Raw genomic sequence first — 17,028 nt, 5'->3', positions numbered from 1 at the left:
GTAGGGGGCTTATCGCGACGTTTTGACCTTTTCATAGATCATCTTCTTGGTTGGTCAGCAGTAGAAGTGAAGAGGTAGTGTCTTCATGATGGTAGTTATAGTGGCTCGGACCTAGAGTTGAATTCTGATAGGTCGAACCGCAGGGATTCAGCCGTGCGAGTACTCAAGTAGTGTGCCCGGGAATAAATGTCTGGAGTCCTGCCTGCAGCAGGAGTCCTATCACCCTGCTGGCGCTCCCGAATAGCTGGCATAGTTGCGGGGACATTCGCTGCTGATTTCCGGATGGTGGTAGGGAGGAGAAAATTTTCTTGAGTAATATTGCAGTTAGTTTCTCCTTTCCTATATGGATGACTTCCAGGAGGCGCAGACGTCGGGGATAAGTACTATTTTGGTTAATAATCTCGATAAAAGGTATAATAATATCACGCCCTTTTATTTTTGTGTTATGGGCAGTCCTGGCATGATTATAAATGGCTCCTTCTTGGGTGTGGCAGGAGATTCGCTCAGAGAATCGCATGGTGGTCATCCCAACGTATTTGCCGAGGCAATCTCGGATAGGGCACGTGTATTGGTAGACCACGTTCCTCTTCTTCAGGGATCCTGCAAGGGGGGTAGCTGGGTTGTTCCTCATCACCAAACTGCTTGTCTTCTTCGTTTTATAATAGGCAACCAGATTAATTTTCTTGTATTGATTAGTGGAGGTGACATTCCCCTTGATGATGGTCTTAAATGCTTGCTCGTCCTCCTTATACCTCTGATGGAAGTGCCCTGCAACGACAACTGTCTGCTAAGGAACAAGAGAAGGCCATACTCATCGAGGAGAAGGACAACCTATACTCCGAGTGGGAAGGTCTCCACCGTCGCAGCAACCCTGTAGTAGACCTTCCTCATCCCTTGGAAGAAAATAGCACGGCAGACAATCTTCAAGGACATGGGAAACACAACGACATCGCTGATTGCCTCTGTCGCTTGGAAGAGAAAGATGCTGATAATAAGAACAGGGCAGTAATTAAGAAACTCATTGCCCTCAACAGTGGGGTAAGATACGCCTCCCACAAAGGCAGGAAGAGTACTTGAACCTTACTGACCATGTCCCTACACCAGAAGAAGACAAGATCCTACAGATGATCCTCAACTACGAATTCATTATGCAGCTGAGGCCGAAGGATAAATGCTTGGGAATCGAATATCTCCTCGATGGTATCCAGAAGCAAGAGGACTTTGGGAACTTACGGGCAACTGATGCCCTTCAACCCTCTTCAACCCCTTCTGCTTGCTGAGGTCCTCACCGACCATGGAGACTACTGCAGTGGTATCATCACCTGTGACCTTAGGGAAGCAGCCAAGCAGTTAAGTAAACGAGAGGACGTCACAGTGTGCAGGACAGACCAAGGAATATTGTTGGAAAATAGAAGAAATCCTGGCAGACTCCACAAAATTCCACAGGATCACTGTTGACAACATCAAGTGTGAGGCGAATTGGATCATAAAAATGGTCAACGCCGCCTCCTAATGCCCTCAATCTACGACCTATTACAGGTTACCATAACCTGGGGTACATCTATGAGAACGTCAAGACCCATAAGCAAGGGAACCCCCTTCACCCAATAATTAGCCAGATCCCTGCCCCGACGTACCTGTCGGCCAAGAAGCTCAACATCATTCCGATCCCGTACGTCCCAGATAACCACAGCTTGAAGTCATCGGCTGAGTTCCTAGAAGCCTTACAAGTAACGCCCACCGGAGGATGCATCATTTTGATGGATGTGGAGTCCCTGCTTACCAATGTCCCGTCGATGAGACCCTTCAGATGATCTTGGACAAGGTGTATACAGACCCCAATGCTCCACCCTTGAACATCCCTAAGCATGTCCTCGTGCCCTGCTGGAAATCTGCGCTAAGAATGCCCACTTGTGTACCCATATCGACGGGGTGGCGTTGGGTTCTCCCGTTTGAGTCCTCCCCGCCAATTATTACATGGTCACTATCGAAGAGAGGGTCTTCCAGAATTCCAGCAAACCAAGGATGTATGTGTGCTACATCGATGACACCTTCATCAGCACTGACTCCGAGGACGAGATAGAGCAGCTGTGGCTTGCATTTGACGATCACAGCTGCCTTTCCTTTACAATAGAACACTGCCAAGACCGCTGCCTTCCCTTCCTCGATGTCCTTGTCGAACAGCAAGACACCTGATTCTGCATGAAGGTGTACATGAAGCCGATGGACCTGGGTATGTGTTGAACGGAGAGAGTGAGTGCTCTGAGAGGTATAAGCGCTCAACCATCAACACCTCTGTCTGGAGGGCCCTTTCACACTGCTCCTCGTGGTACAATATGCACAGCAAATTTGAAAAAGTGGAAAAGGTCCTCGTCAATAACGGACACACTAATTGTGCTGTCGCTGCTGTGATAATGAAGAATGTTGAGGATTGGCACCTCCAGGAAGAACCCGCCCCAATGTCCCAGAGTCCATCAAGCTTTTCCACAAAGGGCATTTCCACCGGATGTATAAGTAGGATGAGCAAGCCCTCAAGATCATCATTGAAGGAAATGACACCCCCACTAATCATGACAAGAAAATTAATTTGGTCATCCATTATAAAACGAAGACTAGCAGCTTGGTGATGAGGAACAACCCAGTGGCCCCCTGCAGGATCCCTTGAAGATGATGAACATGGTCTACCGTTACATGTGCCCTGTCTGAGGATGCCTTGGCAAATACATCGGCATGACCACCATGCGATTCTCCAAGCAAATCTCCTGCCACGCCCAAGAAGGAGCCATTTATAATCATGCCAAGACTACCAATAACACAAGAATAAAAAGGAACAATATTATTCCTAGTATTGAGATTATCGAACAAACTACTGATTCCCGACGTCTGCATCTCCTAGAAGCCCTCCATATAGGAAAGGAGAAACCTAACTTAAATATTAATCAAGAAATGTTTCTCCTCCCTACCTCCACCCGGAGATCAGCACGAACGACCCCCCAACAATACCAGATGTTCAGAGGCGTCTGCAGGATTATAGGACTTCTGCCGTAGGCAGGACTCCAGACATTTATTTCCGGGCACAGTACTTGAGCGCTCGCACGGCTGAATCGTAGGTCAGACCGTCGCGATAAGCCAGCTTCACTAGCAATAACATCAGCTTAACACTAGAGATGACCCTGACCTACATTGACATTGCTTATGGAATCATATCATCATCGATGACAACCCCTGCTTGTCCTGGACATGAGATCTGCCATCCCTGTATACCAATATACTGTTGATACCAGTATACCAGTTTATGACAGGAAATCATGTTTTAAATAAAAAAAATCACATTCAGCATTACTTAAATTTCTCCCGATATGAATATTGGCCATTTATTAAGAAGTATCGCTGAGCCAGATAGGCAAAATAATAACAAAACTAGAGAAAATAATATATAACATTAGTTCGCTTAATTCTGCCATTTTATCCAGCAGAATTCGTTTAAAAGATGGTCGGCTTCCAAAATATTATTATTATTATTATTGTCCTATTCATGTGGAACAAGTCCATGGGGGCGATTGACGAGAAATTCAAGCTTCCACAGAATATGGTGTTCATTCGAAAAAAGTAACAGAAGGTGATGGGAAATACAGATAGAGGATATTAGTTATTAGAAAAACAGAGAAATATACAAATTGATAAGATTTGTTCACTTATCTGTTTAAATTCCATAACAACATATGGCCCTTTTTTCATGTGGTGTTGCAGTAGTTGCTCAGAACCCGTGCTTGAGCGACCACTACCACAACGGCTGCATAAAAGGAAATCAGTGGACTTGCTGCAAAGGGGGGAAGGACGTCGCTGCCTGTACCAGAGTGACTTGGACCAACAATAATCCAGTAGGTGAGTACAGTAGACTGGCTTTATTTTCTCTCTCATATTGTACAGGGTGTATATTGATGCTTTTTTGTGCCCGTGTTCGTGTCTGCTTTTATATGTATGGTATCATTTGCACAATTATGTGCACATGTGTAGGGGATGGGTTTTTCATTATACCTCACGAGGAGGTGTACTGTAAGTATTACCAAAGTATTTCCCAAGATTCATACACTTTTTAGCCTTTTACTTTACATCCATTCCGCTTCTACTGTATACTGTTCCTCCGCTCATATTCTCTTTCTTCCATCTGACTTTCTTTAACCTTCTTTAACAATTGATTTATATGCAACTACTTTGAGGGTTTCCTCCGGTGTTACATCTTTCAAACTTTCTTTGTCAGTTTCCATTTCAGCGCTGAATGACCTCATAAATGCCAGCGCTTGGCCTTTGGTCTAAATTCTATATTCCATTCTACATATTCTATTCCCGCTTCATTCTTCAGTCTTGTTGACCAAACTCGTACTATTACATCTTAGTGAAGCTGTGTGGTTTTCTCTCGGTACCATCTTGAGATCCCTGTAGCGCCTCATTTCCTTTATTACCTGATCTCTTTTATCCTGTTGTCCAACCACTCCAGCTCCCTCTTTTTACCGTTTTTAACACCGGGTGGCTACAATGTAAAACGTAAACTACATTAGGAGCATTTTTGGCGTCATATTTGGAATTCTTTATGACATAAACTAAACAAGAGTTCTGATCAATATATTTACCTGCAAAGGGTAAGAAATATGAATGAGAACACATTCATCTTTGTTCCCATGTATTTTTTAATGGCATACGATACCAAGTACGGGCATATTAATGAAGGCAACACAAACAAACATAAAGTAATCAAATAACGTTTGCTCTTTTTATAATGAATGTGACCTTGTGGCTTTTGGAAATGAGGTTCGAGCATTTATATGCATTTGTGCCGTGTGAGGAATTTGCTGCGATGGGTCTCAAGAAAGTACAAATCTGAAGAAGAAGAAGAAGAAGAAGAAGAAGAAGAAGAAGAAGAAGAAGAAGAAGAAGAGGAAAGTCCAGAGTACCCCGGCAGGTCCTTACGGGAGTTGTACACTCATTCCGCCATAAATATTCTGTTTTTGTTTGTTTGGGACAGTGGGGTGGATGAGGTGGGTGGACGGGAGACCTCCACCCAAAGTGTGTACTCGCGAGACCTCTTCCCTTTTCGGACCACAGATCCTCAAGGTCTGACTCTTTCTTCTAAAAGCTTTCTGTGCTTCAGTCGAGAGGCAGGAGGAAGTTGCAGCAGGATACGAAGGTAGGTACACCTTTCTCCCCCCCCTCCCCCCCACTTCCATTGTTGGGTCCGAAATAGATTCCGGGTTATTTTGGTCACTTCTTCTCCCTCTGTACTTCCAAACCTTGCATTGTTGTACCCGTTCTTATTCATTTTATTGTACCAAATCAGTCTCTTGAATATCTTAGGATGGTAGTTTTTGTTTGTTGTTGTTGATCTTCAGCAACAAGTTCATTGGCTTCCTTTTTTGTATAGGACTTTGGCGGTAGTCTTTCGTTTTATTTTTGTTTTTCATATATGAAGAAATGTGTACGGCAGAGGTGTACAGAGAATTTATTTATAACCATAATAGACACACCAATAATTAATTATATATGTATATATACAAATACATACATACATACATACATGCATATATTATAATATATTACTATATATATCACACATATATTTGTAAATTTAGATAAATGGATACACGCACACACACATATATGTATATATATATATATATATATATATATATATATATATATATATATATATAAATTTCGTGTGCATTCAAATGATTGTAATCCTATTTCATTCCATTATTTGGTTGTATTTATGTATTGCGTATGAGTTGTACTAATAATATATCTCTAACAAAACGCTTAAGTACATTCTAGCAATAAACATCGCAACAAAGTATACTTAAACCTGTAGGATGAATGAAAATAAAAGTTAATACAAAGGGACGATTTCAGGTTGCACCAGCATTACCCCTTTCTATACAACTAGTTCAGAATTCCGTGAATTCAATGAACTTGACTCCAACACTGAATCAGTTCTAAGGTAAAGCCCACCTGTATCTAATTCAATACTGATGGAAACGTAATGGGACTTGTCAGTGAAAGGGAATGCAAACGGCCTGCTATCCTTCCTCGTTGACAGAAACACTCTCAGCTCTCCTTGCAGCGCTAATGCAATCAACACGCAGTCCGTAGAAATGCGGGGGACCTAAGGAATATTTTGTCTACCCCAGTATTATAAACAGAAAACGGGTAATGTGTGAAAGTATATGTGGGTGTTTAGCGTAGAGTTTGGACACCGCTTTCTCCCTTCCTTTCCCTACCTCCAGGAATTACAATATTTCTCTCTCTCTCTCTCTCTCTCTCTCTCTCCTCTCTCTCTCTCTCTCTCTCTCTCTCTGCTGCTGTTTGTTTTCATGACAGTAGATGGAACGTACTTCCAAAAAACGATAAAGTAAGAAATTTCTGCTTATTCTGACCAGATGTCTGAGTAATATTAAGTTTAATTAAGACGCTGCAGGAGGTAATGAATGCGGGGACTTGTAATCCATTGCCTGATAGATTACAATCAAGCACGGACTGCGTGTTGATTGCATTAGCGCTGCAAGGAGAGCTGAGGTTGTTTCTGTCAACGAGGAAGGATAGCAGGCCGTTTGCATTCCCTTTCATTGACAAGTCCCATTACGCTTCCATCAGTGTTGAATTAGATACAGGTGGGCTTTACCTTAGAACTGATTCAGTGTTGGAGTCAAGTTCATTGAATTCACGAAATTCTGAACTAGTTGTATTGAGAGGGGGGGTAATGCTGGTGTAACCTGAAATCGTCTCTTTGTATTAGCATTTATTTTCATTCATCCTACGGGTTAAGTATACTTTTTTGCGATGTTTATTCGGTAGAATGCACTTAGTGTTTTGATGGAGGTATATTAATACTTTAGAACTTTGGTCTGTCATGTCTTTGTTTCATTGGACTTCGTCACTACTAATTTAGACCCATGTTTTGCATCATAGGAAGTAGAGGACCAGTTAGGAAGGAAATGCATCACATTCAATTTTCATCCGTTGTTTGTCACATTATCTCCTTGTTAAGTCACGCGGACATTCTTTACACCTCTTCAGATATTACTGTTACCCATTGGTATACATTTGCGTGTACAATTCGTGACTCGCTGATTATTCCATCAGCTGGACAAATGGTTCATTAAATATCATTAGAGGCCCAAAACTGTAGAAAGTGCTTTTTGTAAAATGTCTTTGAAAATCATTTGATATTAGGATCTCATTTTAATATTTGTATTAGTTTACCATTTTATTTATATTCGATCTTATAGTTTGCCGTTTTAATTAATGTTATTAAACATATATGTTGACCACCATTTTTTATTTGTATTTCGTTTGTATCACTAAACACTATCAGTAAACTGCAAACGAAAACATTTCGGTAAACCCCGTTGTAGTGGCCCCGTGTCTATTGTGCAGTGAAGTTAATAAAGGGAGCTGTTAATGGCTACGAAACCTTCCATTCACCCATTAGAGTCTGGCAGCAGCCCATGTCTTGCCATTGTTGGGAAAATCTGCTTCCTTTTTTTTTTTTTTTGCGGGCAGCGGCTTTGAGAAGAGCTCCCAGTGGCTATTCTTTCCGCTATCTCCCTCGCCACTGCGGTGCTTTCAGTTATCCTACCAATGGGTGGGTGTCTTTAATGCTCCCTCTTTATTAACCTTTATTTTGGGCGGCTCAGGATTCGGAAGTTTATGGTTACGTATGTTTTGCTTCGAATGAGGCAGCTTCGAAGATATGGTCATTTGATACTCGCGGGTCCCTTTATGATGAGGATACATTGGTTATTGGCACTGGCATTCTCCCTTGTTTTCCTCGGTTCCTACACTCCTATCTTTTCGTAAAGATTTAAGTTTATGCATTCTTTTGGGGGAAGGTCCGCTTTTTACCCTCCTTGCTCATATCTAAGGTCCTTCAGGTTTGGTCAAGTCTTGTTTTGTAAGTTTACCCCTCCAGACGATACTGTGCATGGTTTCATCTGTGATATATCTAAATATAATCTGCTTCGTATTGCGTTTTAATTTGGTGGTTTACACACACACATACACACACACACACACACACACACACACACACACACACACATATATATATATATATATATATAATATATATATATATATATACTATATATATATATATGAAATTGTCACTAATAGACACTTAATTTTCTTTTCATTCATAGTTATTAAGTCACAAATATCGACTGATATGGAATTCACTATGCCTTGGAAATGTCATTTATGATACTCTTTGGTAAAGTTAATTCTACCTTTATCAGTAGTTAGTTCTAGAGAATAACAACTAGCACATACAGGAAAACATCCACCACATGCGAAAACAACATCTACCACATGTGGGAAAAGCAGCTCGTCCTTCCTGTACTGTTTCAAGCTTTCATGACATTTATCCCTCCTATCCTAGCTCTGCTTGTCTTTTTACCTGCAAGCACTTAGGAATGTTTTGCACCTTTTTAACGTGACCAAATCCCATCATATTAAATTAAGTATATCTTCTTTTAACCAGACCACTGAGCTGATTAACAGCTCTCCTAGGGCTGCCCCGAAGGATCAGATATATTTACGTGACCAGGAACCAATTGGTTAGCTGGCAACGGGACCTACACTTAGATTGTGGGATCCGAACCAATCACCAGAAACAAATTCATCTGATTCCACGTTGCCAGAGAGAACATTTAAGATTTAAAGAAAATAAAATTTTAAAATATTTAAATCTGAATTTTGTGTAAAATATATATATATTTTTTCGTATATATGGAAAAGAGCAAATGTATTTAATGTATACTTGTGTTCCAGTGTAAATGCATATACCTTACACAGTCTCTCTTAAATTTCATTGTAGTTCATTTATTATCGCCTCTGGTCTAGACCTGGTATTTCATCCCAATCCTTCGGGCTAGCGTTATGAGAGCTGATAGTCAGCTTAGCGGACTAGTTAAACTGTGTTAGTGTTAATAATAATAAAAGAGCGGAGAATCGAATTCGGGACTACCGAATCGGTAGGCGAGCACGTAAACCATTGCCTAGGGAGGAACCATCCCATCATATTGCTCTGATTCATTCTTTTACCTACTCGAACTTTATATATATTAATATATATGTGTGTGTTACAACGGTTTCGGCTTATGATGTTCCGAGGTTAAGGCACTTCTCAATTATGTTCATCAGACATTATTTCCAGGGTTACGACGCCTACAACGCTCATCTGGCAGATGAAAAATGACACCAAAAATGCAAAATAATTAATATTTGAAGGTTTTTCTTATGAAAAATGCAATAATAATGCAGTTTACATAGTTTTCCAATGCACCCAAAGCATTAAAAAGTAAGGTTTTCTTAGATTTTTCATGAAGTTCCGGCTTACGACGATTTCCGGCTTACGACGCGTCTCAAGAATGGAACCCCCGTCATAACCGGGGTCCTGCCTGTGTGTGTGTGTGTGTGTGTATAATATATATATATATATATAATATAATATTATATATATATATATATATATATATATATATATATATATATATATATATATATATATATATATATACATACACATATATATAAGCGAGCTACAAATGGCCTTTAATATCTAATTCGCACTACTTTGGAATTTAATATATTTTTCATATATGTTTAACCAAGGTAGAACGAATTAGATATTAAAGGACATTTGTAGCTCGATATAGTATATGAATCACGGTAATGTGATATGACATATACACACACACACACACACACACATATATATATATATATATATATTATATATATATATATATATATATATATATATATATATATATATATATATAGGATATATATGCACATACACACCAACACTGTACAGGATATGCTTACGCATATAGAGAATTAAAGTCTCTTAAGCTTGAAGTCACCCTGTTTGGGAGTTCGTTTCAAATGTCTAACATAAATATATACTATACTTCTCCAGTTAAAGGTAATAAGAATAGTTTCCAATTCAAGCCTCTCTCTCTCTCTCTCTCTCTCTCTCTCTCTCTCTCTCTCTCTCTCTCTCTCGTTTCCATTAACTTTTTGCTCCTTGAAACGAAATATTTTCCTGTGCTATCCGGATTGTAGCAGTTAGTGTAAATATTGTCCTGAGATTTGATAATGAGAGCATTTGCTCGAATTTGGGAATCACGAGCAGTTTTCCTGGAACCCTCGTTGTGAAAAGCCTTAGTTGTTATTTCCTATTTTGCGTTGAATTTACGATAATTGTTTTGGTTTAGCGTCGTGGAATGGTCACTTCTTTTTAGTTTTTTTTTTTTCTTTTTTCGCGCTGGATTCAGTGTGAATTTTTGTAAAGTTAATTAGTGTGTTATAAGTATCATTAATTTTATTCGAAATGTTAAGTTGGTGAGTTTGTTTTATGTTTTAGGTCGTTTAATGATAATGCTCACATAATGTTTATGCTAAATAACCATCATTGTAACAGTATATGTATTTATATGATTAGTACAGTAAAACAATGCCAGATCTTGCTTGAGTTTCAAGAGTATTTTGCGTTTTCTGATACCGTCAGTCAGTGCGTTGTTTTGTGAAAATGAATGATTATATATTCAAGAAATGAATCCCCCATTGAATATTTGCTTTTGACCAGGAATGATTTTGTGTAGTATTTTCTTCGTGGTAGGCTTCAGAAAAATTAAAGTGTTGTACTGTACACTCATTAGAAGTTGTTATAATAAGAAAGTTGATTAGAAGGGAAAATCAAACTTACAGGTGGACTGAGCATCAACTCATTTCTACGAATTCTATGTATTCTTATGAAAAATTATGTTTTGCTTTAGTACGCAGATTTGACTGTTTAGCATTTTCATTATTCTTTATGCTTCTGGCTTTTCCTCATTTATCTTATTTTGTATGTTTTTTTTTGTTTTTTTTTTTTTTTTTTTTTTTTTTTTTAATTTTGAGTTTTTTTTTTTTTTTTTTTTTTTTTTTTTTTTTAGGCTTTAGGCTTTAAGCTGATGGATAGTGGGGATGATCCGGCTTAAGGGATTGATGGCATCACCTTTGAAACGAGGGATCAGCCGACTTAACTAACGCGAGTAAGACCATTTGGCTAACCGCCGCGAACTAAAGTTTTGGAGATGAATGTTTGTCATCTTTGTTGCCGCCATTACTGCATCATACTAAGTGACTCAGAAATTCCGCCTTATAAATCTTTCCTGTGCTTTTTCCTCAATAACACTCCGCTCGCGCCCAACCTCCCTTTTCATAGGTCTCAATCGATCAGTGAAATTTTGACAAACTTCACATTTAAACGTAACCCAATTAATAAGTTTTTGAGAAATTGTCATTTCATTGACAGAATATAGATAAAAACAAATCCTTTGGCCCATTTCCGTGAGAGCTGATGATCAACTCAGTCATCTGGTAAAACTATTTTAATAATTAATAATAATAAAAGATTCATAGGTCTTATCCAAGTAGGTGTGGGTCTTCGAACTCTTTTGTAACCCACAGGGGCTCAGCTGACAATATCACCGACTATCCTGTGAAGTTGTGCGAAGGATGTCCTGCCCTTCGAGCCATCTCTCACTTGCATTATTATGTCATCTGTTCTGGAACTGTAGTCATTTCACTTATGGTTTCATTCCCAATTCTGTCCTGCCATTTGACTCATAATAATAATATCCTTCTTAAAGCTTTATTCTCAGTCAACAATTAGGTGATAAGTGATCAATAGATGTAACTTTCAGTTTTGTGAAAATAAATAAATAAAATAAATAAATAAAACTACATATAAATAGGTATACGGATGGTCATTGTTTGTGAATATGTATTAAAGTGAATGTTTGTGGTTGTTGTTGCAACAGAATCCAGGAAAGAAAAAAAGATACCTTAGCGTTAGCACCCTGACGGGAAAAGCATAATGGAAGTTCGTGGGAGTTTATTGGTAGGAAATGATAATAGAGGAAAGTAAATAGGACCTCAAATTATAACAGCTCTTTTTTAAAAAGAGCTAAATTGGCCACACTAGCACCTTTTACTGAATGTTGCTGATTTTGGCTGGTTTCGTTTTTTCCAAGTGGAAAATTGCCAAAACCTTCAATGTCTCCTAAGGTCAGATTGTTTTCACGAGGCTCCGTCAAAAAGCCTGGTCTCCCACTTATTTCTGGGGCTGTGCCCCCAAACCAATATACGGATTCCCTTTTAGCCTAGAACTTATAATCTTCCATGAGAAATTTGATTTTGAAACAAAATCCTGATATTCAGCCAGAAGACCTATCAGATGCAAACTTTCAGATTCCGGATTTTTCTGATGAGACAATTTTCAAAGTGGCAACAACCAGAAGCCTAATTAGGTGGTAAAGCCTGAGTATGTATTGTAAAGGATAATCGTTAAATTAAAGGTCAAACGAGTGTTACTACAGACAAGGAAAGTCCAAATCTCAGCTTAAAAACTTGTGATGCTGATGAAAATTTGACTCATGGATTTTTGTAAGACGTCCTATAGTACACCCTTTCTTAACTTGACCCGGAGTGCGATTCAAGAGGGAAGGATTGTAGAACCCTCGAAATTGACATTCCAGTGATGTTTAATATAATATTTTGTGCTTTGAAGTTGAATTTTAATCATTTGTCGATGATAAGTGAAATAATTAAACTATTTTTTGCTTATAGAAAAAGAATGAAAAAATAATAAAAATAATTGTTATACGTAATTATATTAATGTATAGCGATATTCATAAATAAAATTGAATAAAAGTTGATTTTGTTATGCGGAATTGTATACCGAAGAGTATTGCAGCAAAATATTATTAAAATTATTATTATTATTATTATTATTATTATTATTATTATTATTATTATTATTATTATTATTCATCGACAAAAGTGAAACACTCGAGTTACATGGACACAGCGTATTATAAAACAAAGGATTTTAATAAGGATGTTATCTGTTGAATGACGTCATCAAATAAGAGCATAAATTATTGCTTGAGTAACTGTTCATTGGCTTAATAAATTTTTTATTTGCGGATATAAAACAATAGATTTATTTCTTAGAAGTAGTTTATTCTTCTGCTAATTGGAAATGATGTGGGTTTACACTATAGACGTCAGTGAAGAAAACAATAAAATCTTATATAATTTTACAGCTTGCAGTATCTTCTCACGACACCATAAGATTGAATTTTTTTTATATGTGAACCAGAGGTATTATTATGAAATAATTATCATGAGGTTTATCGCACGTTCAGCAACAGTTTTGGTGAAATTGATAATTCTCAGTTGCGTGGAATTATCAGTAGATTTGTTACTGCTGCCGTTTTATTACTGCTGGTATATTTAATGTAAAAGTTGTGCTGTTACTTGGGATTTATCCAAATTTGTGTTGTATAACGTCACCACTCGGCTGGATGTGCTGTGTTTTGAGCATGAAATCATATAAAAAAAAAGATCAGACAAGTGTAGTTCCTCGAATTGGTAAAGAAAAGTCAGCAGGCAGATTTATGTGTCCCTCACAGAAAAATAAGCCAAAAAAATAAGTAAATAAAAATAAAATAAATAAATAAAAAGGAAAACAAGTGCCAGAGGCTTCCCGGGGTGGTAAGTTTGCATAGTGAAAAGCTATCAAAGAATTATGCTTGAAATGAACTTTGGATCATTTAAAGCAGTAAACTGTTGGTGGGAATTTCAAGCTGTTGATAAATGGGAGCAGGATGGACTTGAAAGCGTCTCTCCAAAATCCTAGCCATGAGCATCAAAAGCCTATCAACGATGAAATACTGAGTTTTGACTGCCAGATGTCCCCATAATATTGGATCGTTTATGAACAAGGGAACTATAACTTGGCATATAGGTTTGCGCCAGACTTGGTAGACAATATTTGGGAAATCTGATGAACATTCAAATGACCAGTGCTTATATGCAGATATTTGTGTTGGATTCTCTGGCCCTTTATCGCCATAGTGTCGGATACTTAAGTCTATGCTGAAATATGTATGTTGTTGGGGCGAGACGTTTTCTTTATCGCGCAACCTGGTGAATGTGGTACCTTCCATGCTCCCATGTAGGTCGATGTTTTCATCTTTTAGTGCTCATTTCAAGATGAATGTCGAGAGTTGAATGTAAGTTGGAGTCAGAAAATATTCGTAAAGTGGAGAATAAGAAAACTGAAGTTTTTCTGTGCAATAGCAAAGAGATGAGCCATATTAATTAAGACACGAAATCATAAACATGAAGAAAACAATAAGGAAAGGACACTAAAGCCCGCCACTAATGTTTATAACAACGTTAGTGTGGACAACCTGCACAGTTTTTCTGGCCTGCGCAGGCGGCCCGAGTAAACAGCTCATCTCACTCGAACCTCAGTCCAAACGGCTGCGCATGCGCATTGCAATTTTAATGTGTTGGAGGTAACTTTGTTTGGCTCGGTTCGCTGTTCGTTCGCGGACAGATACCAAGTTCCAATGAAGAACATTTAGTTGAGTTTTATTATATTAGAAAGTGTTTATACCTAAATTGATGATATATTGGATTTACTTGTGTTTTTTATAATTGATAGGGATGTCTCAATAATGTTGTTTTATAAATTTTTCCACAAGAAATGTCTTGTAAAATTTATTTAAACCCTTGCTTGGCAAGTAAAATCCAAAGGCTATCGTAACTGGCCAAGCCTATGTATGATTATTCGTGGCTATAAACTATATATGAAAGTCAGTTTTTCAATGAGGAGAAATATTTATTATGACAAGATAATGTAAAACAAGAACGGACCTATATGCATCTATTCATGATTATGCATCATGTATGTAATTCATTTTTAAGAATGAGAACAAAATAATATTCTACTTTCTGATGAAATAAAATCAAACAATATTGGACTGCGTATGTTTAGTCATAGCATACATCCCACGTAAGTTCGTTTTGAAATGGAATTAGACCAATCAACACACTAATGAAGCAAAGGAAGACAGTAGTAAACTGTGGATTTTCATTCATTGCAACACTTCACAAAGTCAATCTTAAAATGGAAACAAATCATTATTAACCCCTTTTAATAAAATAGAAAAAATTAGGCCTATATATGTGTCAACTTTGAAACGGAAACAAACGATTATGAACTTAGTTATCTTTCCAGGAAACATTAAAATATTCCATAAACATTATGAAAATCCTTGGGGCCAAATTTAAACACTTAACAAATTCACATGGGAGTACTTCATTCGTTTTTATCAACCACTCTTTCACTGGACGTCTTATTTTTGACGTTAGTTATGATGTCAGCAAGTCAGTTATACAGCCAGAGCATCGTGTGTTGACGCCGTGGCTGCTACGGAGGACTGTTGGCAAAGACTGTATAGTTAATGGCGAAGATTTGCCTGCACAGTATGACTGTGCAGTTAGTTATAACTGTTCAGGCATAACTGAGCGCTAGTGGCCGGCTTTAGCTTCAGTTTCAGAACCGACCTTGTGGGTAGAGCTCCTTCACTAGAAGGCTCTGAAGGCTCTGGAGACCAAAAGGCCTCCAGTGCATATTCCTTTAAAGTGTTCTCAATACCTCTCGCAGTAGAGTCCGACGCTAGTAATAGTTTAATTTACTGTCATTTCTCTGTCATTCAGCTGCCCCCCAACAGAAGAGAATAGCAGTCTTCAACTTTTACTTCTATCTGGTATTCACTCCCCAACTTCTCACAGCTCCCCCTAGAATTCAAAGCAATGACTTTATTCATCCGATTATCTCCTTCATTCTTTTGGATCCAGTGGTCTACCTGTGGGCCATTACAACTTCCCTCGAAACCCTCTACCCCAATTTCTAACGCGCGACCCATATTAGCTGAGGGATTCGTAATGATTAATTGACTGACATCCCTGTCTTATTACTTATTGCAAATCTATACTTCGTCATTCTCACAGCAGCTCAGTCTTACCATGAACCCTTACAAATGTGAATGAAAAAATAATTGAATGAATAAATGAATGAATGTATGAATGAATGAAGGAGGGAAAGACGGAAGGAAGGAATGAACGAATGAAGGAAGGAATGAAGGATGGAAGGAAGGAAGGAATGAAGGATGGAAGGAAGGAAGGAATGAATGAATGAACGAACGAATGAAGAAATGGATAAATGAAGGAATGAACGAATGAAGGAATAAACGAACAAACGAATGAATGAAGAAATAGATGAATGAATGAATGAACGAAGGAAGGGATGAACTAACGAACGAATGTATGTTTATTCGTAGTTATAAACCATATATATATGCAAGACAGTTTTTCAATGAGAATAAATATTTATTACGTCAAAATAGTGTAAAACAAGAATGGGCCTATATGCGTCTATTCATGATAATGCACCATTTATGTAGTTCATTTTTAAATTGAGAACAAAATAATATTCCACTTTCTGACGAAACAGAATCAACAGTATTGCACTACGTATGTTTTTTCATTGCTTACATCTTACGGAAGTTCGCTTCGAAATTAAATTAGACTAATTAGCACACTAATGAAACACAGGAAGACAGTAGTGAACTAAGAATTTTCTTTCATTGTAATACGTCACAAAAAAGTCAATCTTTAAACGAAAACAAATCTGTCTTAACCATTTTCATGAAACCGAAAAAAATACTAGGCCTGGTATATGCGTCATCTTTGAAACGAAAGCAAACGATTACCATCTTAATTATCTTTCCATGGAACTCTTCCTTCATTCATAAAATATTCCATAAACATTACGAAAGTCCTTGGGGCCAAGTTTAAACTCTTAACAAATTCACATGGGAATATTTAATTCGTTTTTATCAACCACTCTTTCACTGGACGTCTTACTTGACCATTTATGAACATTTTTTTATGATGTCAGCAATTCAGTTACAGCCAGAGCATAGTGTGTTGACGCCATGGCTCCTACGGAGAACTGAGGAGACGGCCGGTATCATTAGTGGCGAAGATTTGCCTGCACAGTCCGACTGCGCAGTTATAACTGAACGTTAGTGGCGGGCTTAACGTGCTATGTAATGTCTAAA

The 17,028-nt window shown here is 38.0% G+C and overlaps 1 protein-coding gene across 1 annotated transcript in view; it reads left to right on the top strand.

Annotated features, from left to right (window-relative positions):
* LOC135212735 (cytoplasmic tyrosine-protein kinase BMX-like) overlaps positions 1-17,028 on the top strand; it is a 197,641-nt gene that overhangs the window by 110,719 nt on the left and 69,894 nt on the right. Inside the window, exon 3 of the mRNA XM_064246447.1 lies at positions 3,751-3,885. Coding sequence (XP_064102517.1) covers positions 3,751-3,885 — 135 coding nt within the window. The remainder of the gene's footprint in view (positions 1-3,750; positions 3,886-17,028) is intronic.

This window comes from Macrobrachium nipponense, chromosome 41 (assembly GCF_015104395.2).
Source record: "Macrobrachium nipponense isolate FS-2020 chromosome 41, ASM1510439v2, whole genome shotgun sequence".
Classification (NCBI taxonomy): Eukaryota; Metazoa; Arthropoda; class Malacostraca; order Decapoda; family Palaemonidae; genus Macrobrachium; species Macrobrachium nipponense.
Note: the sequence above shows the minus strand (reverse complement) of the source record. Positions and strands in the feature narration are given on the sequence as shown.